Raw genomic sequence first — 23,660 nt, 5'->3', positions numbered from 1 at the left:
CTAGGCTCTGTGGTTTAACCCACAGTGCCACCTGCGTCCCTTTGTATACTCCTTAGCTGTGAGTAAAACCTCAAAGCATTTGACAAAAAACAAACAATAAAATGTGCGTTAAAATGATAATTAACCGTCAAAGTTAAGAGGAAGTTTTTAAAACATCAAGATGTAATTAAAATCAGCATAATTAAAATTTCAGATCAAAACGCCTGCTAGTGTTTACATAGATTCCTAGGATTTGTTGCAAAAATGTTTGTAGCAGGTTTCATAGAGTGCAGAGCAGAGGTGCCAGCCTGTTTTCAATAGGCTGGGAGTTTCGGGATGTAGGTGCTGCCACACTAAAAAACTGTGGCACGAATATTAATAGCGTGGAATGGATATTATGTGGTGTGTGTAAAAGTGCCGCAGATCAAAGCGGTCAAGTTGGCATATATGGGGTAAGATGATCCCGCAAGTAAACTGGTCCCAAGCTGCTTTATGTATATTAACAGCAACACATTGAACTTGGCCCAGTAAGAGATTTGCAACCAGTGCAGGGGCAGGGGTGTCGTATGTTGACAAGGTCTCACTTCTGTCAGCAACCTTGCTGCAGCATTCTGCACTAACTGCAGCTTCCACACCGAGCGCAAGGCAAGGCCCGCAAAATAAATAATGCGATCATAATTAAAAACCTTGCAAAAATGTAACACCAATTAAAAACACATTTTCAGTGTTGTACACAGCAACTTAGGGAACTGTAGCCTGGCTCTTCCTAATGGCAAATCTGCTGCTGAGCCAGCAGCCTTTGAAGGTAGTGGCGGAAGATTCCTCGGGCAGGTAAGTAGCCACAGCCCAGCAGCAACACTGACCAAACCCCTCCAGGCTTTGAAGTCATAAGCAAGTGGTTAATTTTTTAAAAGCCTTCAATGCCCGCTAATCCAAATCAATTTTCATTTCTTTCATAAAGCTCAGGCTTTTGCATTGGGCACCCGCAAATAATTGCAGCTAATTTGTTTTATTTTTATAACACCCATAATTGGGGGCGGGGGGATTTTGATGTCCTGGCAGCCATGTTCCCTTTAGTGAGTTCTTAATGGAAAGATCCATTAAAGTCGAAATGGTTCTGGGCACCGGTTCAAAAGCCAGATGTCTCTGTGTGTTCTCGAAGAGGGTTTCAGGCCATCTGCCGATCTCAGATATGTCACCCAAACAAGTGATACCGTCATTGGCTTGGGGGAAAGGCTTGAGCTGCCCCCACCCAGCATATATTTTCTGTGCCTGCCAGACCCACTGGGAATTCAAGTACAGACCAGCATGGCAAAAGCTCGCTTGCCTCACCCCAATTCCAACTATTTAGAGCAAGATTTCCCAAACTTAAGGGACGCAGGTGGCGCTGTGGGTTAAACCACAGAGCCTAGGGCTCACTGATCAGAAGGTTGGCAGTTCGAATCCCCACAACGGAGTGAAATCCCATTGCTCGGTCCCAGCTGCTGCCAACCTAGCAGTTCGAAAGCATGTCAAAGTGCAAGTAGATAAATAGGTACCACTCCGGCGGGAAGGTAAACAGCGTTTCCGTGCGCTGCTCTGGTTTGGTCATGCTGACCACATGACCCGGAAGCTGTATGCCGGCTCCCTCGGCCAATAAAGTGAGATGAACTCCGCAATCCCATAGTCATCCGCAACTGGACCTAATAGTCAGGGGTCCTTTTAAATTTTACTTTTTCCCAAACTTGGGTTTCCAGTTGTCTTTGGATTACAGTTTCCACCATCCCTGAACACTGGTCCTGCTAGCTAGGGATGATGGGAGTTGCAGTCCAAAAACAGCTGGAGACCCAAGTTTGGGAAACCCTGATTTAGAGTCACGGACCCCTCCACAAAGTGGAGGCAGGCACACGTGGTTTCGCTGGCTGGGGCTGATGGGATTTGTAGTCCTGCTACATCTGGAGGGCAGCAGGTGGGCAAACGGCTTCTTTAGGGTCTCTGGCAGAGAGGGTGACTGAAGGGTGGAGTTAGGTTGCTCACCCTGCCCCCTTCATGTTGTTTTAACTCAGAACTTGGCTATGGAATGTGCAAGCAATATCCAGCCCATTATTCAGCAGAAGACACACTGGCACTCTCAATTCTCCCGTGCATTATGTCACTCGTTTGACCCTTGCACCACAGAGGCTTCTGCAGAGCTCTGGTTTGAAAAATTAGCCACACGGCATGTAAGGAGTGCAGTGATTAAATGCCCCATGTGCTCATCTGTAAGTGTGAGGCGTCATTTCACACCACTGAATCGACACAAGCTGAAATACCTCATGGCTGCGCATGCGGGAAGAGAAAATCCATGGGCCTCTGACATGCCTGAAGGCACTTTGTGGCCAGGGGTGGCCGGACCAGAGGGCCTCCCGAGGAATCCCCATGCAGCACAAGAATTTGGGTCATCAGTTGAGGCCATGAAACTCCTTAGCAAATGAGGCTTTTAACAATGCGTTCATGCGCTGTCGCATCAGATGTTTATAAGAGCTCGATTCACTTGACGGGTCTTTGGTCTTTAATGTCATTGGCATCATTTGCAGGCATTTGAGGCTTGGCCCACTTGATCCTTGTAGATGATTGGTGCCTATTAACACACTGGCTTCCTGATCTGCTGCTGTTTTGGTTATGGGCATCACTGGGTGCATAACTTTTGGCTACCGGGCACCATCTCTTTGCCAAAATCGCAGAGTCCAGTGCCGATGTCTGTGCTCCTCTGAATGCACACAGTCCTGCCTAAAATGATCTGACCCAGGCTTCTGAATAAGCTGCACACCTGTCTGTCTGTGGTGAATGAGAGTCACTGCCAGTCAGAACCTTCGTGTCCTGTGCATCCTCTGATCCTGTTTTGGACTGGCTCCTGACTCTTTTCCCCAGTACAGTAGGCTGGAGGCAAACTGGTGAGATTAGGGCACATTATGTGGTGGACAAAATTTGTAGTCAGTCCCTTAGTTGGCTGCCAGATACACCACTGGAAGTATCTTCATCTTACCTTGGAACTGGGTCACCCTTGCTGAAACCTGAGGCACTTCCAGACGGCTCATTTATTGAGCGTTTGTCCTGATTGGTTTGCAGGGAGGTTAGATGATGGTTGCTATTTCATGAGCATTTATTCTGATTTGTTGGAAAGTGTTATCCCATACTTCCCAGCGCATTTTCCCATCAGTTCCCTTATGGGAAAATGTCCAGTCTTTTGGGGGGTAGCAGGTTTGTTGCAGGATAACTCCCAATCAACTGTAATTGTGCAACCATAATTAGCTGGTGCGTGATTCAGTCCCACCCCCCAAAATAAGCACAAAAAATTAGTCCCATAGCTCTAATTTTTGGGATGTTCTGTCAGGGCTGATGATGCTGTGAAGAGGAAATCCAGTTTGGGGAAGATGAGGGTTGTGTGTGTGTGTGTGTGTGTGTGTGTGTGTTGGACAGGATGCTGGGAAATGTCATAGCTCAGCTTCAATTCCCGGCATCTCCCAGTGGGACTGGGAATGTTCGGATTCTGGAAAGATCTGGCTCTGTTTAAGGCAGCTTCCTATTTTTATTATTTTTCTACCTTCACGAAGGTGACCCAAAGCAACACACAAAAACAGCAAAACACTAAAACCCAAGTATAGCAAGTGACTGGCATTAACCTCCTATGTCCCTTTTTGCACCTATTGATAGCTATTAGTCACAAAGTGGATGGAATCAAATGAGGGTTGGGCAAATTCATGGAGGAGAAGGCTACCCATGGCTGCTGGCCACAATGGCTATGCTCTGCCTCCACAGTTAGAGACAGTAATCTTTCTGCAGGAGGAGAGAAGAGCTCTGGTGCTCAGGTCCCACTTGCAAGTAACTGAGTAACCGCCTTGCATGCAGAAGGCCTCGAGTACAACTTTTGACAGCAACTCCAGGTAGAGCGGGGAATGTCCCTTGTCTGAAACCCTGGAGAGCTGCTGTCAATCTGTGTAGACAACACTAAGCTAGAAGACCAAGTGGTAGATACCATGGCTTGTTATAAGGCAACTGCTCACGACAGCACAGGAAATTATCTTTCCAAGTGGTTGAATGTATGAAACTGTCCTATTGAGACAGGCTACTGGTCCATCTAAGTGTGTCTTGCTCTGGCTGTTCCAGCTACCAGAGGAGATCTTTCCTGTTCCATCCTTGCTGCCTCATCCTTCTCTAACCAGGACCCAACCTGGGAGCTCCTGTGGGCTGAGCTTGCGCTCAGCGTTCAAAATCAGGTCACTTGCACCCAAGTGAAGATGCCTGGGTGGCAGGATGATGCCTGACGTCTCCACCATCTGGAGGTGCATGCGTGGGGACGGTTGGATATTGACTGTTTTCACACACTAGCAACACATCCTTTATAATTGTATCTGTTATATTTTATCTGCACAATCAGAATGAATTTCGGGAACCAAAAAGTTGCATTGTCCAGCTCAAAAGTGGCAACTAGGCCTTCTGTTTTGGAGACCATAACCCTGGTTTAAGGAGCCATTTGGCACCTAGCTTATGTATCTTGAATTTCTAACACTGCTTGCGCTCTGCACCTGTGTTGAAATTTCTCCTAGCATTGAAATGGTCCCCTGTGCTCACCTCCTCTTTAGCCGGGCTGTTTCCCTTTCTGAAAAACTCCCCTTGTTCCAGAGGCGTTTGTTGTTGGGTTCTGCAAGGTGCACATACATGGTTTTCTCCAGGGAAGCTGACGTGCCCAGAAGCAGGAATGGAGCTGGCTGGCTGGCATCCAGGCCCAGCGAGAGGGACCTGCCTGCGCAGTAGCAGCAGGAGCTGTCCAGGAAAACTCCTTGACTGGTGCCAAGAATCGGATAGTGATGTCAGTGTTGGAAGGAGGACAGGCTAGCCAGCCCTTCTGCTTCTGCTCTCTGCGGAGTACAAAGTGTCTGAGGGGGTCTGCTTAGTCTCTGCCCCTCTTTTTTGTTCCTTTTTGCTGAGTAGATATTCCAGCCTCGATGGGTTGCTTCTCTCAGCCACAGAAGAATGCCTTGGTGCTAGATTTTGCAAGCGCTGTGAGGAGCATGGATTAGCCAGGTTTTATATACATTGGATGCCTTTACATACATGCAGGTCAATTGTAGAGTTGGAAGGGATTCCTGAGGGTAATCTAGTACAACCCCCTGCAATACAGGAAGAGGTCCCCCCCCCCATTTTTTTATTTATTGGATTTATATGCCACAAGGACCCTGTCAGGTAGGTTGGGCTGTACGAATGGGACTGGTCCAAGACCACCCATTTATACCCCCATCTTCCTTCAAGGTGCTCACAGTGGCATTTGTCGTTCTCCCACTCCTAATTTCGTCTTCCCAACAGCCCTGCGATGTAGGACAGGCTGAGAGATGGTGACTGGCGGTCCAAGGTCTGAGTGGGGATTTGAATCCTGGCCTCCCAGGTCCTCTTAAAGCAGAGACATCACCTTGCCAACAAAGGTCCGTATAGTAAAAGCTATGGTTTTCCCAGTAGTGATGTATGGAAGTGAGAGCTGGACCATAAAGAAGGCTGATCGCTGAAGAATTGATGCTTTTGAATTATGGTGCTGGAGGAGACTCTTGAGAGTCCCATGGACTGCAAGAAGATCAAACCTCTCCATTCTTAAGGAAATCAGCCCTGAAGGACGGATCCTGAAGCTGAGGCTCCAATACTTTGGCCACCTAACAAGAAGAGAAGACTCTCTGGAAAAGACCCTGATGTTGGGAAAGATTGAGGGCACAAGAAGAAGGGGACGACGGAGGACTAGATGCTTGGACAGTGTTCTGGAAGCTACCAGCATGAGTTTGACCAAACAGTGGGAGCCAGTAGAAGACAGGAGTGCCTGGCGCGCTCTGGTCCATGGGGTCACAAAGAGTCGAACATGACTAAACGACTAAACAACAACTCCCAGGTCCTCCTAGTCTAGCACTCTGACCGCTACACCATACTGCCTATGTTTGGTTTAGACCTTTGTGATCAGATGGAATAGATTCTAGGGATGGGGCACCTTTTTGGAACAGTGACAAGGTGTCTACAAGATCCAGATGCTTCAACCTGAATATCTTGTGCTGAAAGAGGGTAAGGATTTTTTGGGGGGAGAAGCGCAGTGCCGCTTCTCACACCCTAGGTCTGCAACAAGAAGACCACAACACTTACCTCTGAAATAATGGCTGCAGACTGAGGAAGGAGGGTGAATTAAATTAACTGACCATTTAGTCATTTCACTTGCCAAGAATGCAATTTTTTTCCAGCTTTCTTTGCACGTCTTTGAAGAATGCAATTTAACTGTGTTAATGTTGGGCATCGCTGCAGTTAATTGCATGCTCTGGAGTGAGCTCTTCTCCACCCCCGCCCCCGAGAAAGGTGGCCCTTTTTATCATCCGTAGGTAGCAGAAGGTTTAATTGGGTGCTTGAATAGCTATAAAATTAATCTGCGATAGGCACTGGGCACCCAGCCATGTGGTTCCCAGCCCGTGCTGATAAACTTGTTATGGAACCAGGAAACATTTTCAGTTGGAATGGTAACAAAATTATTTGGCGCAGGGTTGTAAAAAGGAGCTGGCTTGTGGAGGGTTTCCTCACGGAGGAGGCTGAGATAGCCGTGCAAATTCCTGTTGGCCACCGTGTTTCTCAAGGACATTTGCAGATAATGGCCAAACACTTTGAGAAAATGCTGTGGCTCTCTTGCAAGTGGGCACTTTGGAGGTTAGTGTGGCCCACATCAGGGTCTCTCTGCACATGCTCAAGAAACCACCAAATATCAGCGCTTGTTGTTATTATATGTTGGTTGTCCGGTCCTTTTTGTTAATGACGATGACAACTTTGGGTGCACAGACTAGTAGGAAGGACCAGGTTCTACTCTCACTCAGCCATGACACTCACTAGGTGGTCTTGGGGCCTGTCCCTTTCTCTCTTTCCGCCTAACCTACCTCAGACAGTTGTCGTGGGGATAAAATGGGGGGAGAGAGAACCACGTACGCCACCTTGAGCTCCTTGGAGAAAAGGCGGGATAGAAATGTAATAAATAAATAGTTGTATTAGTGTGTGAAATTATCAGACCCTCCAAGTGTCCCTATTTTCCAGGGACAGTCCCAGATTTACAGAAGCCATCCCAGTTTCTGATTTGATCCCAGAATGTCCTTTTCCTTAGGACGTCCTTATTTTCATCAGAGAAATGTTGGAGGGTATGGAGTTATGCAAACCCAGAGGCAAGGAGATAAGTAACCATGCAGCCGTTAGAAGACATCTGAAGGCAGCCCTGTATAGGGAAGTTTTTAAATGTTTAATGTTTCATTGTTTTTATATATGTTGGAAGCTGCCCAGAGTGGCTGGGGCAACCTAGTCAGATGGGTGGGGTATAAATGTTGTTGTTGTTGTTGTTTATAAATGTAGTAGTAGTAGTGGTTGTTATCTGAGTAAAGTGGTACCTCGGGTTACATACGCTTCAGGTTACAGATGCTTCAGGTTACAGACTCCGCTAACCCAGAAATAGTACCTCGGGTTAAGAACTTTGCTTCAGGATGAGAACAGAAATCATGCAGCAGTGGTGTGGTGGCAGTGGGAAGCTCCATTAGCTAAAGTGGTGCTTCATGTTAAGAACAGTTTCAGGTTAAGAATGGACCTCCGGAACGAATTAAGTACTTAACCTGAGGTACCACTGTAATGTTGGAGAGTTTGTATTGTTGTTGTTATATTCCTGTGGTTGATATGACCATAATTTGTCAAAACAACAACAATCAAAAAGTTACATAAATAAAAAAATTTTTTTTTAAGGCATCCTACTGTAGTTCCTCCAACAAGCCAACCTTCTGTTTTGCTTTGCTGCAGGGGAACCATCTCCAAGGCCTTCTCTGGAGCTGACCTGCGGGCCGGGCCCAGGCCAAGTGACCTTAGAGCCAAACCAAACCCTGGAGCTGCGCTGCAACTTGGCTCCCGTTGAGGAGCTCCTCAACATTACCTGGAAGAAGAATGGGCTCCCACTAGCAGAAAAGGACAACTTCCGCCTCCTCCCCAATGGATCTTTGCTCATTTCGTCGCCAGGGGCGTCACCTTCAGCGGAGGGAGCCTTCCCAGGAGGGTCCAGCGCAGAGGGAAATTACTCCTGCGTTTCCCATGGATCTTTCGGCTCAGTCGCTGGCCAGACCGTTGTGCTTCGTGCGCCGAGTGAGTATCCGGGTTTTTGTGCCCCCCTCCTTTTAGCATGAAAAACAACTCCCTCTGAAAACAAGGGGAAGCAGCAGGTTTTATTTACTGTTTTCTAAAGACAATTTCAAGTAGGCAAGTTCTGTATTGCTTTTAAAGGGGTGTTGTTTTAACACCGCAGTACTTAATGTTTTGTGAGAGGGCTCAGAATATAGACAAATAAATTTAAATAAGCAATGCTAGTAAAAATGAAAGCCCAGTCATTGATGAATCCCAGTCAGCGAATCTTTTAAAAGAATCTTTTAAAACATTTCCTGACTGAGATTTAAAGAGTATTTAAGTAGCTCTTTCTAAAAACAAAAGGAAGAAGCAAGTTTTATTTACTGTTTTCTTAAAAAAAAGAGAAATGGGATAGGCAAGACATTTTTATGATTGGTTTGTATTGGTTTTAAAGGTGTGTTTTTTTAATGCAAACATCGCTGTACTTGATGTTTTGTGAGAGGGGTCAGTATATAGATAAATAAATTTAAATAAGCATTGCCAGTTAAAATGAAACCCCAGTCACTGATGAACCAGGGAATATCTTGTTTGAACCTCTGCCGCAAACTTCACTCAGTGTTCTTTGGCAAACCTCTCTCTCTCTTTTTCTCTGCCCCAACCTTCCTATCTTAGGCTTGCCATATTTCAAAAAGTGAAAATCCGGACACAAAAGTTGCTGAGCTTCTTTTGGCCGAGTTGTTTGGCCAAATTTTTGTGCAATTTTTAAAAGGAAATTAGCAAAAAAATCAACACTTCCGACATGGTTTGCCATACGCATTTTTACCGGTCTTCAGAAATTCTGCCCAGATGCTATTTCTGACAGATGAATCCTGGATATGTCTGGGAAATTCCGGAAGTATGGCAATATCTGCAGTATTGAGAAACTAACATTGACCTACCTTGTAAGGTCGTTGTAATGGCTGTGGGAAAAAGTCCATAAAGCACTTTGAGTCATCTAAGAAGGCCGCATGGCTCCTAAAGATTATTCGATGGCTCATGCAGAAGAGGCAGGATATCTCCCTGATGAGCTTTCGCTCCTAGTGCAGCTTAGCATCTTCTGAACGAGAGGGGGAAATAGGCCCATTGTGATGGATGAAAGTCACCTGCTGGGTTGTTTTGACCATGAGCTCTTTGTGTGCTCCATTTAGCATTCAGCCTGTGTGAGCGCAGGAAGGATCCCAGAGAAATCCATCTTGCAGCAAGTGGGACGTAATGTTGTGTTCGATCAAAGGACTTGTTTACACGCAGAAGGGTTCATTCCTCATGCTGGGGGTAGGGAGGGCTGATTAATATTTGGCAATATATCATTTATGTCAGCGAAGGTGTATATAATAAAATATATGGAGAATGGCCCCGCATTTTGCATGCAAAAGGTCCCAGGTTCAAGACCCAGCTCAGGGGGCAAATATTCTCGCCTGGTTTGAGGCAGCTTCCTGTGTTGGGGAGAGGCTGTAGCTCAGTGGTAGAGCACCTGCTTGGCTTGTAGAAAGACCCAGGTTCAATCCCTGTTACCTCCTAATATGCCTGGGAATGTCCCTGTAGGGGTGCTGCCAATCAGTGTAGATGTACCAAGGGCCTGGCTTTGTGTAGGGTAGCTTCTTCTGTTCCAGGGGCTGTAGTTGAGAGGTGGAGCATCTTTGTAAAGTCCCTTTTGATAAAGGTTCAGTCCCTGATGTCTCCACTTAGGGTTGGGGAAGACCTACCAGTCAGTGTTGACACTACTCCGCTTAGGTGGACAAGACTGTGTTTACGGCATCTTCCTCCACTCCAGGGGAAGGGCCACAGCTCAGCAGCAGAAGGTGCAGGCAGAAGGTCCAGGTTCATCCAGCATTTCCAGGGCAGGTGGGAAGGACTTCAGCATCCTGTCCGGTTGTGCAGATCTGCTCCCAGTATTGAGCTAGGTAGACCAATGAGGCAGCTTTTCATGTTTTTTTGGGGAAGGACTCAGCATCAGGGCCTTTGCTTTGCTTGCACAAGGTCTCAGGTTGAATCCTAGGCATCTCCAGGTAGGGCTGCCCTGTTTTTGCCTGCACAGTTTGAAATCAATCCGTGCAGGCCTTGCACAGCCTGAAAGGCACTGATGGCCAGCAGAGTGCTAAGCACCAGGCGCAGCAATCAGCTGATTGCCAGGCCTTGCACAGCACTTTGCAAGGCCCGCCCATTCGCTGAGCAGCTCTGCAACCCCCAACAATCAGCTGGTTGCCAGAGCTTGCAAAGCCATTTGTACAGCACGGTCCCTTTGGGCCGACCTGCATCTTTACCTGTTCCTCACCTGACATCATGAATGCTATTAGGTGCTCAATAGGTGGGGGAAACCAGGTGGGCCTCAGAAAGCCCATAGGCTGGAGGCTCCCGACTACAAAGCAATGTAGTTCCACTTCCCCACCAAGACCTTGGCATTGATGCCCATGGGGCAGAGTGAGAAGAAAAATTGAACAGGCTTTATTGCACAATGGACGTGATTCTTTGGGAGGGAGTGGCCCAATTCCCAGACTGGCCCATTCCCTGGGGCACACCTTTGTTTGGGATGACCCCTAGCTGGATGGTAGAGCACAGACTCGGAAAGTATAAAGCCCCAAATCCAAATCTCCAGCTCTCAAAGCAGCAGGATGGAAAATAACACTTTCTGACGAGACCCTAGACAGCCACTTCAGTAGTCAGTGGCTGGGCTCTGACATAACCCTAACTGGTTTAGCATCACATGCATGTCCTGTTTTGGTCGATTTGCAGAACCCATGGGGAAAGCACCAAGGCTGGTCCAGTGTTGCTGGACCATGGACAGCTCCAAGTGAGAAAATTACTCTGATAAACGTCAGGCTGAGACCTTTTATGTCTCTGTCTTTGGACTACCTCCTCCAGACTTTGTCCCAGGCAACCAATGCTCCTCCCTTCCACAGCCTCCGTCCTAGTGCACTCTCAGCACTGCTGGGATGATGATGATGTGCAATGGGAAGCAAGCATCTTGCTTCTTCTGACTTAGGGTCCAGGTTCTGGCCCCATCAGCATTGGTTACCTGGGAGTTGCTCTGGGAGTTCTTGCCCAACTGACAGTGGTCTTTATGCTTTCTGCCGTCAGCTTTGAGTCCTGACCCAGACTTGGCTCCCCTTCTGGTGGCTCTGCAGCCTCTGACTCTGTGTCCAGATCAGTGCTGGATAAACAGGCCATGGTAGTGCATGGGCCTTGGGCTCACAAGCTCCCTTTCCCTTCTCCACTGAGGTTGCGTCAAGGAGATGGGAAGCGTCTTCTTCTGTTTTTCCGCTAACCATGATTTGCTGACATTTGCAAACTCAGAACAGTGTTTGGTCTTGACTACAGTTTAGGGGAAAGAGCCAGGATCAGAAACCGTGGTTTGAGGTTGGCTGGTTTCTCTGAACCATGGTTAAGAATAAACACTGCAGTTTGTTGAAAATGGGGATGACAGCTTCTGATCTCCTTGTGGCTGTGTCGAAGGGAGGGAGAGCTCACCAGTCTGTTCACATAATGCTAAACTATGGATTAGTGTCACCTCCAAACACAGCCAATTCTGGGAAGGGCCACAGCTCAGTGGTAGAGCATCTATTTTGTGTCCCAGGTTCAATCCTTGGCAGCACCTGTCCCCTGAAACCCTTGAGCGTCATTGTCAATCAGCATCAATGATAGTGAACTGGATAGTGAATGGTCTGGCTCAATATAAGGCAGCTTCCTATGCTCCTGTGGGCTAGATAGACCAGGGGTCAGATTTGGCAGAAGGTAGTTTTCTATGTTACATATGAATAATAATGCTCAGATCTTTCTTTGCTGGCCCCAGTTGGCCACTGTGGAACCAATGGAGTAAAACTTAGAGGAAATTATCCAGCAACTGCTCCAACTTTTCCTTGAGCACAGATGTTCCCTCTTCTGTCCTTGTTTGCCATTCAGGCTGCAGAGGCAGAAGTGGCTCTTAGATGTGCCCACCCTCCCTCTCGGGCCTTGCCTCTTGGCCTTTGGACAAAAGAACGTGGTCTCTAGAAGCCATTCGGGAGGTTTAGAAATTCCTTTCCCTCTCTCTCTGGAAGCAGATCTGTTCACACTTTCAGCTGAGCCAAGGAAGGGGAGTCATGTTGACACCTGTTATGATGGGCAAATGGGGCTTTAGTGTGTGTGTGTGTGCTGTTCATGTGATGTTGACATGAAATAAGACATGTATGATTAATTGTTAAAATAATATTTAATTATCCTACCTGGCTTTTCCTCTATAATCAGCTCAGGGCTGCAAGGAGTACAGGGAAGTTGTCCCATTTTATTGTCACTAGAGGTGGATAGATCAGCTTGTTTCTGCTCTTTGCCAGTTTCACGCACGATCATTTGTGAGTCTGTTCAGTTCCATATTAACCTGAATTTCTGAATGTATTTTCTTACAAAGTGACCCTCAGGGATCCTTCCAGCTCGACAATTCTATGAAAATGCGCACTCCTTTCTTTCAGAGTATGCATTTCTAAAGATATTTTATCCTAAAATACACACATTATATGCCTTCGGGCACTTTTTTTAAGCTGAAAACTGCATTGCAACATTTAGGAAGAAGTGTGGAGGGTGGCAGTATTTGCACCTGCACATTCATCCCGGAGTGGCAGATCAGATCAGTTCATATGAGAATTCAGGAAGAGTGAACTCTTCAAGCACCCCTAATCCTTACAACAACCCTGCAAGGTAGATTAGGCTGAAAGAGAGGTGGTTGAGCAACATCACCCAGTGGCCAGTTAAGAGATCCATTGTGCCTGGCCAGCCTGCCTGGTCAAATATTGCCTAATTTGTCATCTGTTGACTGTGATCAAATATTGCCCAGTTGTTTCTGAAACCAAACACTATTCTGCAGGTGGCAGTTTGCCTTTCTCCTTTCTTAGCAAGGGCAGAAGTGAGGGGGATGGCCTTCCCTGTACTTTTGCCCCAGTCATGGGCAAACCAAGCAGCATAGCAAAGAATTTCCCCTGTCCTGCAGGCCACCGACTGCAGGAATACCAACAGAAACAGTCATTAGTAGCCAAAATCACTGCCCAAGACTGCCCGGGACTCCACTCTGCTTGCTGCAGGCAACTAGGAGTGCCTGCTCCATATCGTATCTGTCTACCTGCACTCTAAAGCACCTGTGAAGGACTCTAGCGGTGACTGGGAACCCATGGTGCTCCAGGTGTTGTTGGACTACAACTCCCATAATCTCTGGTCATCCTGGCTGTGGATGATGGGAAATGGAGTCCAACGACACTTGGAGGACCACAGATTCCCCATCCCTGGATTTTAGATTCAGATACAGAAACTTAATCCCCCCCCAAAAAAAGTTAATCTTGTTGCACAATAACTATTCTATAGTTTTGGTTTTTGTGCATGATTTGCATATGTGACATCAAACATATGTGCATCAAAACATGTTGATGATTAAAGTACCCCCCTTGGTTCTAATAAAATGAATGCTTTAACCAGGGTTTCCCAAACTTGGGTCTCCAGCTGTTTTTGGACTACAAATCCCATCATCCCTAGCTAGCAGGACCAGTGGTCAGGGATGATGGGGACTGTAGTCGAAAACCAGCTGGAGGCTAAAAGCTTAATGGGTCATTGATCAGATTTGTTAAAAACCAGTTCGGTACCTAATCCAAGACCCCATCCTTGATCCAAACACAAAACTCCCTCCACTGTTTTAAAATACAAAATTTTGCCACTTTTACTTATGCGCACAATTGAATACATGTGTTGGTAAATAAACAGCATGGCTGGCACTTTTTAGTACCATTTCATCCTTTGGGGGGGGGGACAACCCCTCCCATGTGCTCCCATGAGCTGTGATATAACTGAAGAAGAGAGAAATTGTAAGGAACTAAAACTTCTCCTGTTTCTCTGCCCCTTTCCTGCCTCTCTTCCACTGCCACCCTCGACCTCCCACCTCCAGCTTTGTCTCAATTTTTTCAACATCCAGAGTCCCAGACGGTGAAAGAAAATGGGATGGCCCGCTTTGAGTGTCGGATCAAAGGGCTGCCTCCTCCAGTGATCACCTGGGAGAAGGACCATGTGGCTGTGCCTTCAGAGGCCAGGTGAGCTGGGCTGGAGTGTGTAGCTTCCAGGTGGATAAAAAGACTGTTTTTTGGAGACATCAGCTCACATTGGCAATATGGATAATTCTTCAGTCCAAATACAAATATTATGCTTATTGGCGATTATGACCTGCCCTTCACCCTAAGGTCTCAGGGAGGGTTACAACAGTAAGGAAACTGACAGAAACAGTTTAAAGCAACCTAAAATTACATCAGTAATCTGGGTCCTAAAATGTGAACAGTCCAGAAGATGTTATCCCAACGGTTGGGGAAGGGCTAAAGCTTAGTAGTGGAACATCTGCTTTGGATGAAGATTCAATCCCTGGCTGCATCTCCAGGTGGGGCTGGGAGAAACCCCCTCCCTGAAATCCTGGAGAACTGCTGCAAGCCAGTGTAGGCAACACTGAGCTAGATGGACCAATGATATGATTCAGTATAAGGCAGCTTTCTATGTTCCTAAGCAATAACAGCTGAGAGGCTGCTCCTGCTTTTAAAGAGAGGGGTTCAGGGCAGGACCAGTCAGTTAGAAGCATAGAGTGGGAGAATTGGAAGGGACCCTGAGGTGCATTTAGTCCAACCCTCTGCAAGGCAAGAATATGCAGCTGTCCCATAGAGGGATCGAACTTACAACCCTGGCATTATCAGCACTATGCTCTAACCAACCAAGCTATCCAGGCCCTGTGTGGTTCTGGTACGCAGGGAGTGATACATCCTGAGTCCAACTCTTCAACCCTCTTTCCACCCCCAACCTAGCCGGCCCTACCAATTGACCAGGTGCATCCTTGGTTACCCCGGGCACATCGTTTTTGGGAGTCAACGCAGGATCTGGCCCAGCCAACTCCCACTCCAGCACAGAAGTGTCCAGCCAAAACAGTGTGGGACTCTCTCCCTCCCCACTCACTGTGCTTTCCCCTGACTTGGAGGTCCTTCTCCTCTGACAGATCCTGACATTCCCACTCTCATAACACCGAGGGATAATGCGGAGTTACACGTGCATGTGAATCAGCCCCATGATCTGTGCTATATGGCTGGTGTATTGGCTCGACCTAGCATGGCAGTCAATATATATATATATCCCCCTGTCGTTTGATTCCCACAGGTTCATTGAACTCCCCAACGGGGTCCTCCAGATCATAGACGTGCAGGAGAGTGATGCTGGAATGTACCATTGTGTGGCAACCAACTGGGCAGGGCAACTCTACAGCTCTGGAGCAGTTCTCAGCATCTCAAAAGGTAGGAGTTATATGAGCTAAAACTTCTTTGTTCTTTTAATAGCTAGATCTGTCAGCCTTAGTGACATTTGATTCTTTCTTCCATCCTTTTTTTTATGGCCCAGCACCAATAAGAGTAACTCTGAGCTGGGTGTCTGCAGCCACCACAATCTTTTACATCACTTCCAGTGATGTACACTGGAATGCTACATTCGGGGCCAGAGGCATTGTGGGAAAATAAAGATGGTGGCAGCTACAGTCACTTGACTTTGCATTTTGCCTGTGTTTTTGTGTGTTTTTTTAATGTTGCCACCTGTAATTAACAATCCCTTCCACTACCAGATAGGCTTGTAGTGAGGAGGGGAATGGGGACCAACTGTTAGGATGGTGCTAGGAGAGTCACTGGGGCAGCGCTGAGTAACTTTATGGAAAACGCAATTTAAGTCACTCCAAAAGGAAATAATAGAGCACTCAAAATCATTCGTACATGCATAGAAATGAGTAGATATAGCTGAAAGGCAGCACACAGAGATCTGCATTAATCATTGCAATGCATCCATTATTATTCTTATTATTCTTATTGTTTTGTGAAATTATTGCATAATCTAAGAAGGGTGTGTGTCTGTGACTGTCATGAAGGAACCTTGCACTTCTGGGTTTACCACTACACTATTGAGGAGTACTCTTATGTTTAAAGGGCATACTTCTCTGTCAGTAAAGTTAGTAAAGGTACCCCTGCCCGTACGGGCCAGTCGTGTCCGACTCTAGGGTTGTGCGCCCATCTCACTTAAGAGGCTGGGGGCCAGCGTTGTCCGGAGACACTTCCGGGTCACGTGGCCAGCGTGACGAAGCTGCTCTGGCGAGCCGGCACCAGCGCAGCACACGGAAACGCCGTTTACCTTCCCGCTATAAAGCGGTACCTATTTGTCTACTTGCACTTAGAGGTGCTTTCGAACTGCTAGGTGGGCAGGAGCTGGGACCGAAGACGGGAGCTCACCCCGCCGCGGGGATTTGAACCGCCGACCATGCGATCAGCAAGCCCTAGGCGCTGAGGTTTTACCCACAGCGCCACCCGCGTCCTTCTCTGTCAGCCTTACATTGATGAATCCTAAGAAGGTTCTGGATAAAAACTGAGGTTCTCCCAGGAGCACTGGGTGGCATTCAGCATGGTTTTCAACAGTGAAGTTAACGAACATTATTAAGTTCGGTCCATCAATTTAAGTAAGTCTACTTTAACATCGAGTTACATACTACTCAGAGTTTGAAAACCACTGTTTTTAAGCAGTTGCCAGGCTATTTTTTCTTCTCTTTTATGAGGAAAATAAAACTCCCCACCCTGAGGCAGACAAAAGGCAGCCAAACATGACTGTGGGTGACAAAAACTCATCTGTGGATGAGGAATGTGATGTTTTGTTTTTAATAAGAAACACCGCCCTCTGAAAGATCCTTGACATCTCTGGCAGGTGGCTGATCCTTTGCTTCTCTCCTTATTTCCAAAGCAGTCAAGGAAGGCAAGTGGCGTCTGGTCAGAAACTATTTCTGTTGCTGTTGTTAAACAAAGCTTTATACATACATGCACTGGCAGCCTCATACCTGAAGCTGCTCAGGAATTCTATGAAACCCCTCCAAAAATTAGTGCAGCATAGAAACGGTCAGCCTGCCATCTTGATTCAAAAGAGCACCCAATCATATCCAAACATTGGCAAAAACTTGCTCCTCCATCTCAGGAATCAGGCAAAATTTGTTTGCAGTATCTAAAGAGGTGTCTAAATGCATAAGAAACAAACCACTTGTCAAAACACATATGTTTGCCTCTGGGAACTACAATCCCCAGAGTTCGCTCTGAAGAGGGATTGATTGTTAAACTGCTCTGGGAATTGGCAGTTCTGTGAGAGGGGAATAGGAGTCTTCTAAAAATTTCCAGTTTTTCTTTCTCTGGATGGAGAGGGGACCCCACCCCCACCCCCTTGGCTGTTTCAAAGGCGAGCTCATCTCCGTCGAAGGTCAGCGAAAGGGGTTTGCTACCCTGTTGGTGGCGGAGATGCAGGCAGCAACTGTGAGTCGGGGCTGTTGCCGTGCGAGCGGCAGATGTTTCAGGCCGGGCAGACGTCACGGTGTAAATTTCCAGACGCTCCTTGGGGAACTGCATTCCAAACGGGGAGAAGGATCTGGGGGCCTTTTACAAGCAGATCTCTTTCATGGCCCTGAAATGGAGAAGTTGTCGTCACTTAGAGGAAATATCTCCACAAAGAGAGAGAGAGAGAAATAGCATAGCCCTGGTCATTTAAGTCCCTGTCCAGACCTCAGAGAGGGTGACCAAGAACTCCCCACCTTCTGCCCTCTCCAAAGTGGGATGCCAAATACAGTGGTACCTCGGGTTAAGAACTTAATTCGTTCTGGAGGTCCATTCTTAACCTGAAACTGTTCTTAACCTGAGGTACCACTTTAGCTAATGGGGCCTCCTGCTGTCGCTGCTCTGCCACTGCACGATTTCTGTTCTCATCCTGAAGCAAAGTTATTACCGTATTTTTTGCTCTATAAGACTCACTTTTTCCCTCCTAAAAAGTAAGGGGAAATGTGTGTGCGTCTTATGGAGCGAATGCAGGCTGTGCAGCTATCCCAGGAGCCAGAACAGCAAGAGGGATCGCTGCTTTCGCTGCGCAGCGATCCCTCTTGCTGTTCTGGCTTCTGGGATTCAGAATATTTTTTTCTTGTTTTCCTCCTCCAAAAACTAGGTGCGTTTTATGGTCTGGTGAGTCTTATAGAGCGAAAAATACGGTAACTTGCGGTACTATTTCTGGGTTAGCGGAGTCTGTAACCTGAAGCGCCTGTAACCCGAGGTACCACTGTATGAGCCAGCCACAGTCTCTCTTCTGAAAAGAAAACTGGTGAGCCAGTGTGGTGTAGTGGTTAGGAGCGATAGACTCGTAATCTGGGGAACTGGGTTCACGTCTCCGCTCCTCCACATGCAGCTGCTGGGTGACCTTGGGCCAGTCACACTTCTCTGAAGTCTCTCAGCCCCACTCACCTCACAGAGTGTTTGTTGTGGGGGAGGAAGGGAAAGGAGAATGTTAGTCGCTTTGAGACTCCTTAGGCTAGTGATAAAGCGGGATATCAAATCCAAACTCTTCTTCTTCTTCTTGTGTTGGACCCCAACTCAATAGGAAAGTGTGCATGTGTGGATTCAGCATAGAAACAAAGAGAGCAGGGGTAGGGAATGCGGCCCTCTAGTCCTCTCTGCCTGGCCCTTAGCCACACCCCTTACCAGTCCTGCTTGAAGTGTTTTTGCCTGACCAGAATGTGTCTTTGAACTCTGATAGCGCCTCTCACTTGCTTAGGCAGAGGGTAGAGGGGTGGAGTGTTTTGAGCGCGTGTAGAAACTAGCTGACTGTGCAAAGATAGCATTTGTTTGTTGCCCCGCCCACTTTGGCATCTGGCCACGCCCACCACTGGCATGTGTCCCCCCTCCATCCCAGAGTTGCCCAGAAGGAACCTTAACCCTCGCATCCTCCTCCTCCCCCCCACCCCGCCTTCTCTTCAATCTGCTGCTGCTTTGCTTTGTCCTGAGGGAGGAGAAGCTCTGCTGGGCTGAAGCTGCTGGCTCTCTACCCTGGTGCTCGTATCTTGTACAAATATTTGATGTTGGAAGCACGTTTTTAGTGGTGACAGAGCCACAGGAAGCGATTCTGCCAGCAGCAGCCTCCCAGCGTCTTCTCCAGTAATGGCAGGCTTACCCAGTTCTTTAGCTGCAAAGCCATGGCACCCACCCAACCCCAATTGTTGCATCGGGGGACCTACTCCTCAGAAGTGGCACCCACCCTGTGGAATGCCTTCCCATCAGGTGTCAAGGAGATGAGTATCTACATAACCTCTAGAAGACATCTGAAGGCAGCCCTGTATAGGGAAGCCTTTCAATGTGTAATGTTTTATTATGTTTTATATATGTTGGAAGCCTCCCAGAATGGCTGGGACAGCCCAGTCAGCTGGGTAGGGTACAAATAAAATTATTATTATTATTAGATGGGGGAGACCCATGTATACCATCTTAAGCTCCTCAGAGATAAAGGTGAGATATAAATTAAGTAAGTAAGTAAGTAAGTAAGTAAGCAAATAAATAAATAAATAGCACACAAGAAGGAATTGAGCACAACATTCTCCTCACTTGCAAATCCCAGCAGGGATTCTGCCTCCAGATCATTGCACCTTTTCTTCATATCAAACAGGGAGCTGTCCATGACTGCAAGCCAGAAATATAGGAATTTGCCTTATACTAAACCAGACAGTTGACTCAGTATTTGTCTGCACTGAGGGCTTATCCACACTTAACTTTTCCTTTGAGCTTTCTAGGCACAGCTTTCCTGGACCCCCCCCCCCCGCTCCGCTTTTCATTGTAAAACCCGATCTTTACCACTAAGTCAGAGCAAACGGCAATTCGGGTTTTCTGTGGATTGCTGTTTGCTCCAATCCAGCAGTAAAGAGCAGGAATTCTCTCTGAGAATTCAGACAGGAGTCAATTCCCAGTCTTGTTTTGAGGTGCTGGCAATTGAACCCAGGACCTTCTGCGTGCAAGGCAGATGCTCTGTCACTGGGCCACGGACCTTCCCCAAGAAAGCTCCTACCTGCACCTGTTTTGTAATTCCACCAATACAAACATCTTCATTCCACCCTTCTTCCACAGAGCTCAAGGCAGCTTGCAAGATTTTCCCCCAGTCCTCATTTTATCCTCAACATCAACCCTGTGAGGTAGGTTAGGCTGAGGTCACTCACTGAGCTTCATAGCTGAGTTGGGGATCTGAAACCTTTTTATAAGTCAAGGCCGAAATTCTGTGAAATGTAATCAGTTGGGAATTGCAGGCCTGGACAAAAGTGGACATTGTCTCTCTCCCTGCTGCCCTCTTCTCTCTCTTTCTCTGTTGCCCCCCTTTACACCCCATTTTTTCATGAAACCAGGGTTGCCCTCAGGTTCCTCCCTTCTTCCAACAACCCCACAGCACAGATGAATCTTGGAGTGGCCTTAAGAGTCAGTTTTGAGAAGGCCTGCCCAGGCAGAGACGGGTGGCTGCCGCCATTGCCATTGCCTCTGCCCCCCAACCCCTGCATTTCGCAAATGCTCAGCCCCACACCACTTGCGTTCCAACATGGCTCGCTTGCTGGTGGGGAGGCCGGCGACCGGCTTGGATCTCAGCTGTCAGCAACAGCCTGAGACGGCGAGATATCAGACAACTGAGCCCTGCTCTGCTGTTTTGCCGTGAACTTTCTCACCCTTTTCCAGAGGAGGAGCTTGAGGTTTTATTCAGCCCCCGAGAACCTCCCCTGAGAATAGATTCAGGCTTTTGGAGCAGCTGTTCAATAGAGGGAAGGGGAGGGAAAAGGATCCGTCAGTGATTTTCTACCATTCTTCTGCAGATAGCGAGAGACCCATTTTGAGGTCGCTGCAGAGGAGCTTTCAAAACTCAGCCTTTCTCCACCCACCCTTTTCCAAGGGAGGGGGCACACTGTACAGTCCTTGTCCATTGGGAAACAAAAGGAGGTTTTACAGGAACCTCCATTCTTTATCACATAATTAGTTTTGCAAGTTTTAACCTGTTTAACCAGAAGATTAAGCAATGGAAACGTGGGAAGGAGGGAGGGAGCGATTTTGATCAACGAGAGGACGCTCTCAATTGGTGAGCCTGAGAATTAAGTGTTTGCTTCTCAAAGTAATGTTGACTCTGATTGGTCATTGCAGTAAGGAAAATGAGGAAGGGGGGCAGCTTTTGTTGCTGGAAGAGTAAATCGTCTCACATGTCTCCTGGTATCTCAAACAAGACGCCAACGTTGAGCTTGAGGTGACGGGCTGATTTCTTTAAATTGAGGTGAATCCTGAATTAGGAGGGACACTGGTGGCGCTGTAGCCTAAAACCACTGAGCCTAGGGCTTGCCGATCAGAAGGTTGGCGGTTAGAATCCCCACAACGGAGTGAGCTCCCAGATCCTGCCCACCTAGCAGTTCGAAAGCATGTCAAAGTGGAAGTAGATAAATAGGTACTGCTCTAGCGGGAAGGTGAACGGCGTTTCTGTGCGCTGCTCTGGTTCGCCAGAAGTGGCTTAGTCATGCCGGCCACATGACCCGGAAGCTGTCTGTGGACAAATGCTGGCTTCCTCAGCCTATAGAGCGAGATGAGCGCCACAACCCCAGAGTCATCCGCAACTGGACCTAACGGTCAGGGGTTCCTTTACTGAATTAGGAACCAAAGGAGAGTTTTGCTGGATCAGGCTAATGGGCCATTTGGTCCAGCATCCTGTTCTCACAGTGGTAGAGGCCTTGTAACAGAGTAAGCACACAGGTTTCTGTAACTTGGAAGGGTAGGCTGCCATCCTATTGTTTGGTGCTTAAGGTAGAAAGGGGAGTGGAGCAGGCAGAATAAGGGTGACAGGCCCTTGGATCAGCAGCAGAGCTCATGTTTATATGCAGAAAGTCCCAGGTTTGATCCTTGGTACCGCAGATTAAAACTCTCTCTCTCTCTCTCTCTCTCTCTCTCTCTCTCTCTGTGTGTGTGTGTGTGTGTGTGTGTGTGTGTGATGAAGCCTTCCAGATGTTGCTGTACTCCAGCTCACATCATTCCTGACCATGCCGAGGGGAGCTGGAGTCCAACAACATCAGGACGGTGACAGTATTGTCCACACTGACTGGCAGCAGCTCTCTGGGGTTCCAGACAAGAGTCTTCCCCAGCCCTGCCAGGAGATGCAGCCAGGGATTGAACCTGTGACCTTCTGCATTCCAAGCAAATGCTCTGCTGCTGAGCTGCAGCCCCTTTCCCTAAAAAATAAATCAATATTCTGGTTCTCATGATTTTGAATAACAGAGTGATTCAATTAGGAACATAGGAAACTGCCTTGCGCTGAGTCAGAGCATTGGTCCATCTAACTCAGTATTGCCTACACAGACTGGCAGTGATCCTCCAGGATTTCAGACAGGACACTGTCACAGCCCTTTCTGGAGATGCCAGGGATTGAACTTAGGACCTTATGCATGCAGGTGCTCTGCTGTGGAGCTACAGTCCTTTGCCATGAACAGGATCCCGCTTGTGCCATGAACAGGATCCCTCCTTCGCTCATAGTCATCAAATTGAAAGCAGCTCTGGGCCTGGAAGAACCAGATTATTTTCCTGAAAGCTTGGCTTGCTTAGATTTTTAATTTTTTTATTTACAGATATATACATTTCACTGATTTTACAATCATTTTGACATTTTAAAACTTGACTTCCTTCCACCTCTTTCTTCGGTTCCTTAAATTTATTTTTAATACCTTCTGCGTATCCAAATTCACTTAACTTACTCATTTATTTTTATCTTCTTTAAATATATACTCTTTAAATATATAATCCTGCCAGTGTTTTTATCTGTTTACGATTTATCTGTAAATATTCAATAAACCATTTCCACTCTTTTATAATAAAAAGGTTTGTTATCTTGATTTCTTATTCTTCTGGTAAGTTTCACCATTTCTGCATATTCCATAAGTTTTTGTATCCATTCTTCTTTTGCTGGGACTTCTTCTTCTTCTTCCCTTGAAAGTTTGGCTTGCTTAGAATGCCTCGACTCCTTTATCTCGTTTTTGGAAAGACTAAAAACCTGTCCTTTATTCCGCTAGGGCACCAGCTGCCTGCGACAGGGGATGTTGCCATCATCGCCGTGCCAGAGAACGCCACCGTCGTGGTTGGAGAGAGCGCCGTGATGGAGTGCATGGCATCTGCAAACCCCACCCCATTTGTTTCTTGGATACGGGATGGTAAGTGAAGACCGCCAGCCCTTTTGATGCCAAGAGGCGACGGTGGGACCCTTTGGTTTCTGAAAAACCCATCAGGAGAGGAATGCGCCCTGAGAAGCTTTGCAAAATGCAACTGAATACAAGGCGGCCGAGCTCTCCGTGGCCGGGGAACGGCTCCCGAGTCGAGCTCTCCCATTAACGTTAACGCGATACAAAAGCATGCGGTTCATTTATGTTGTTTGATCTGTAAAAGATACGGAATTCTAGTTGCTGGATGCCTTTTGATCTAAATTGGACACGGCCAATATCGAATGACGCCCCCCAGCTCGAAAGGGCAGGGCAGGAGGGTCGGGCCTTTTGTAGACGTTTCGCGGGGCCGGCCGCATCTGTTGCTGCTTTGCAAAAATAACTCTCGGGTTATCTTTAGGATTATAAAAACGTGATAAAGATCGCTGAAGGCGCTGAGGATGGGGCAGGGCTGGGGCATGCCTCTCTTTTTAAGAAACGCGGCATTTCCCTG

At 47.3% G+C, this 23,660-nt stretch overlaps 1 protein-coding gene across 1 annotated transcript in view; it reads left to right on the top strand.

The window, feature by feature from the left end:
• Positions 1–23,660, top strand: part of IGDCC4 (immunoglobulin superfamily DCC subclass member 4) — a 73,301-nt gene that overhangs the window by 14,998 nt on the left and 34,643 nt on the right. Inside the window, exons 2-5 of the mRNA XM_083411846.1 lie at positions 7,786–8,121; positions 14,039–14,180; positions 15,280–15,413; positions 23,024–23,161. Coding sequence (XP_083267972.1) covers positions 7,786–8,121; positions 14,039–14,180; positions 15,280–15,413; positions 23,024–23,161 — 750 coding nt within the window. The remainder of the gene's footprint in view (positions 1–7,785; positions 8,122–14,038; positions 14,181–15,279; positions 15,414–23,023; positions 23,162–23,660) is intronic.

The sequence above is a fragment of the Podarcis tiliguerta genome (assembly GCF_965153285.1).
Source record: "Podarcis tiliguerta genome assembly, chromosome: 14".
In the NCBI taxonomy this organism is placed as follows: domain Eukaryota; kingdom Metazoa; phylum Chordata; class Lepidosauria; order Squamata; family Lacertidae; genus Podarcis; species Podarcis tiliguerta.
The sequence above is the reverse complement of the archived record's forward strand: the minus strand, read 5'-3'. Positions and strand labels throughout refer to the sequence as shown.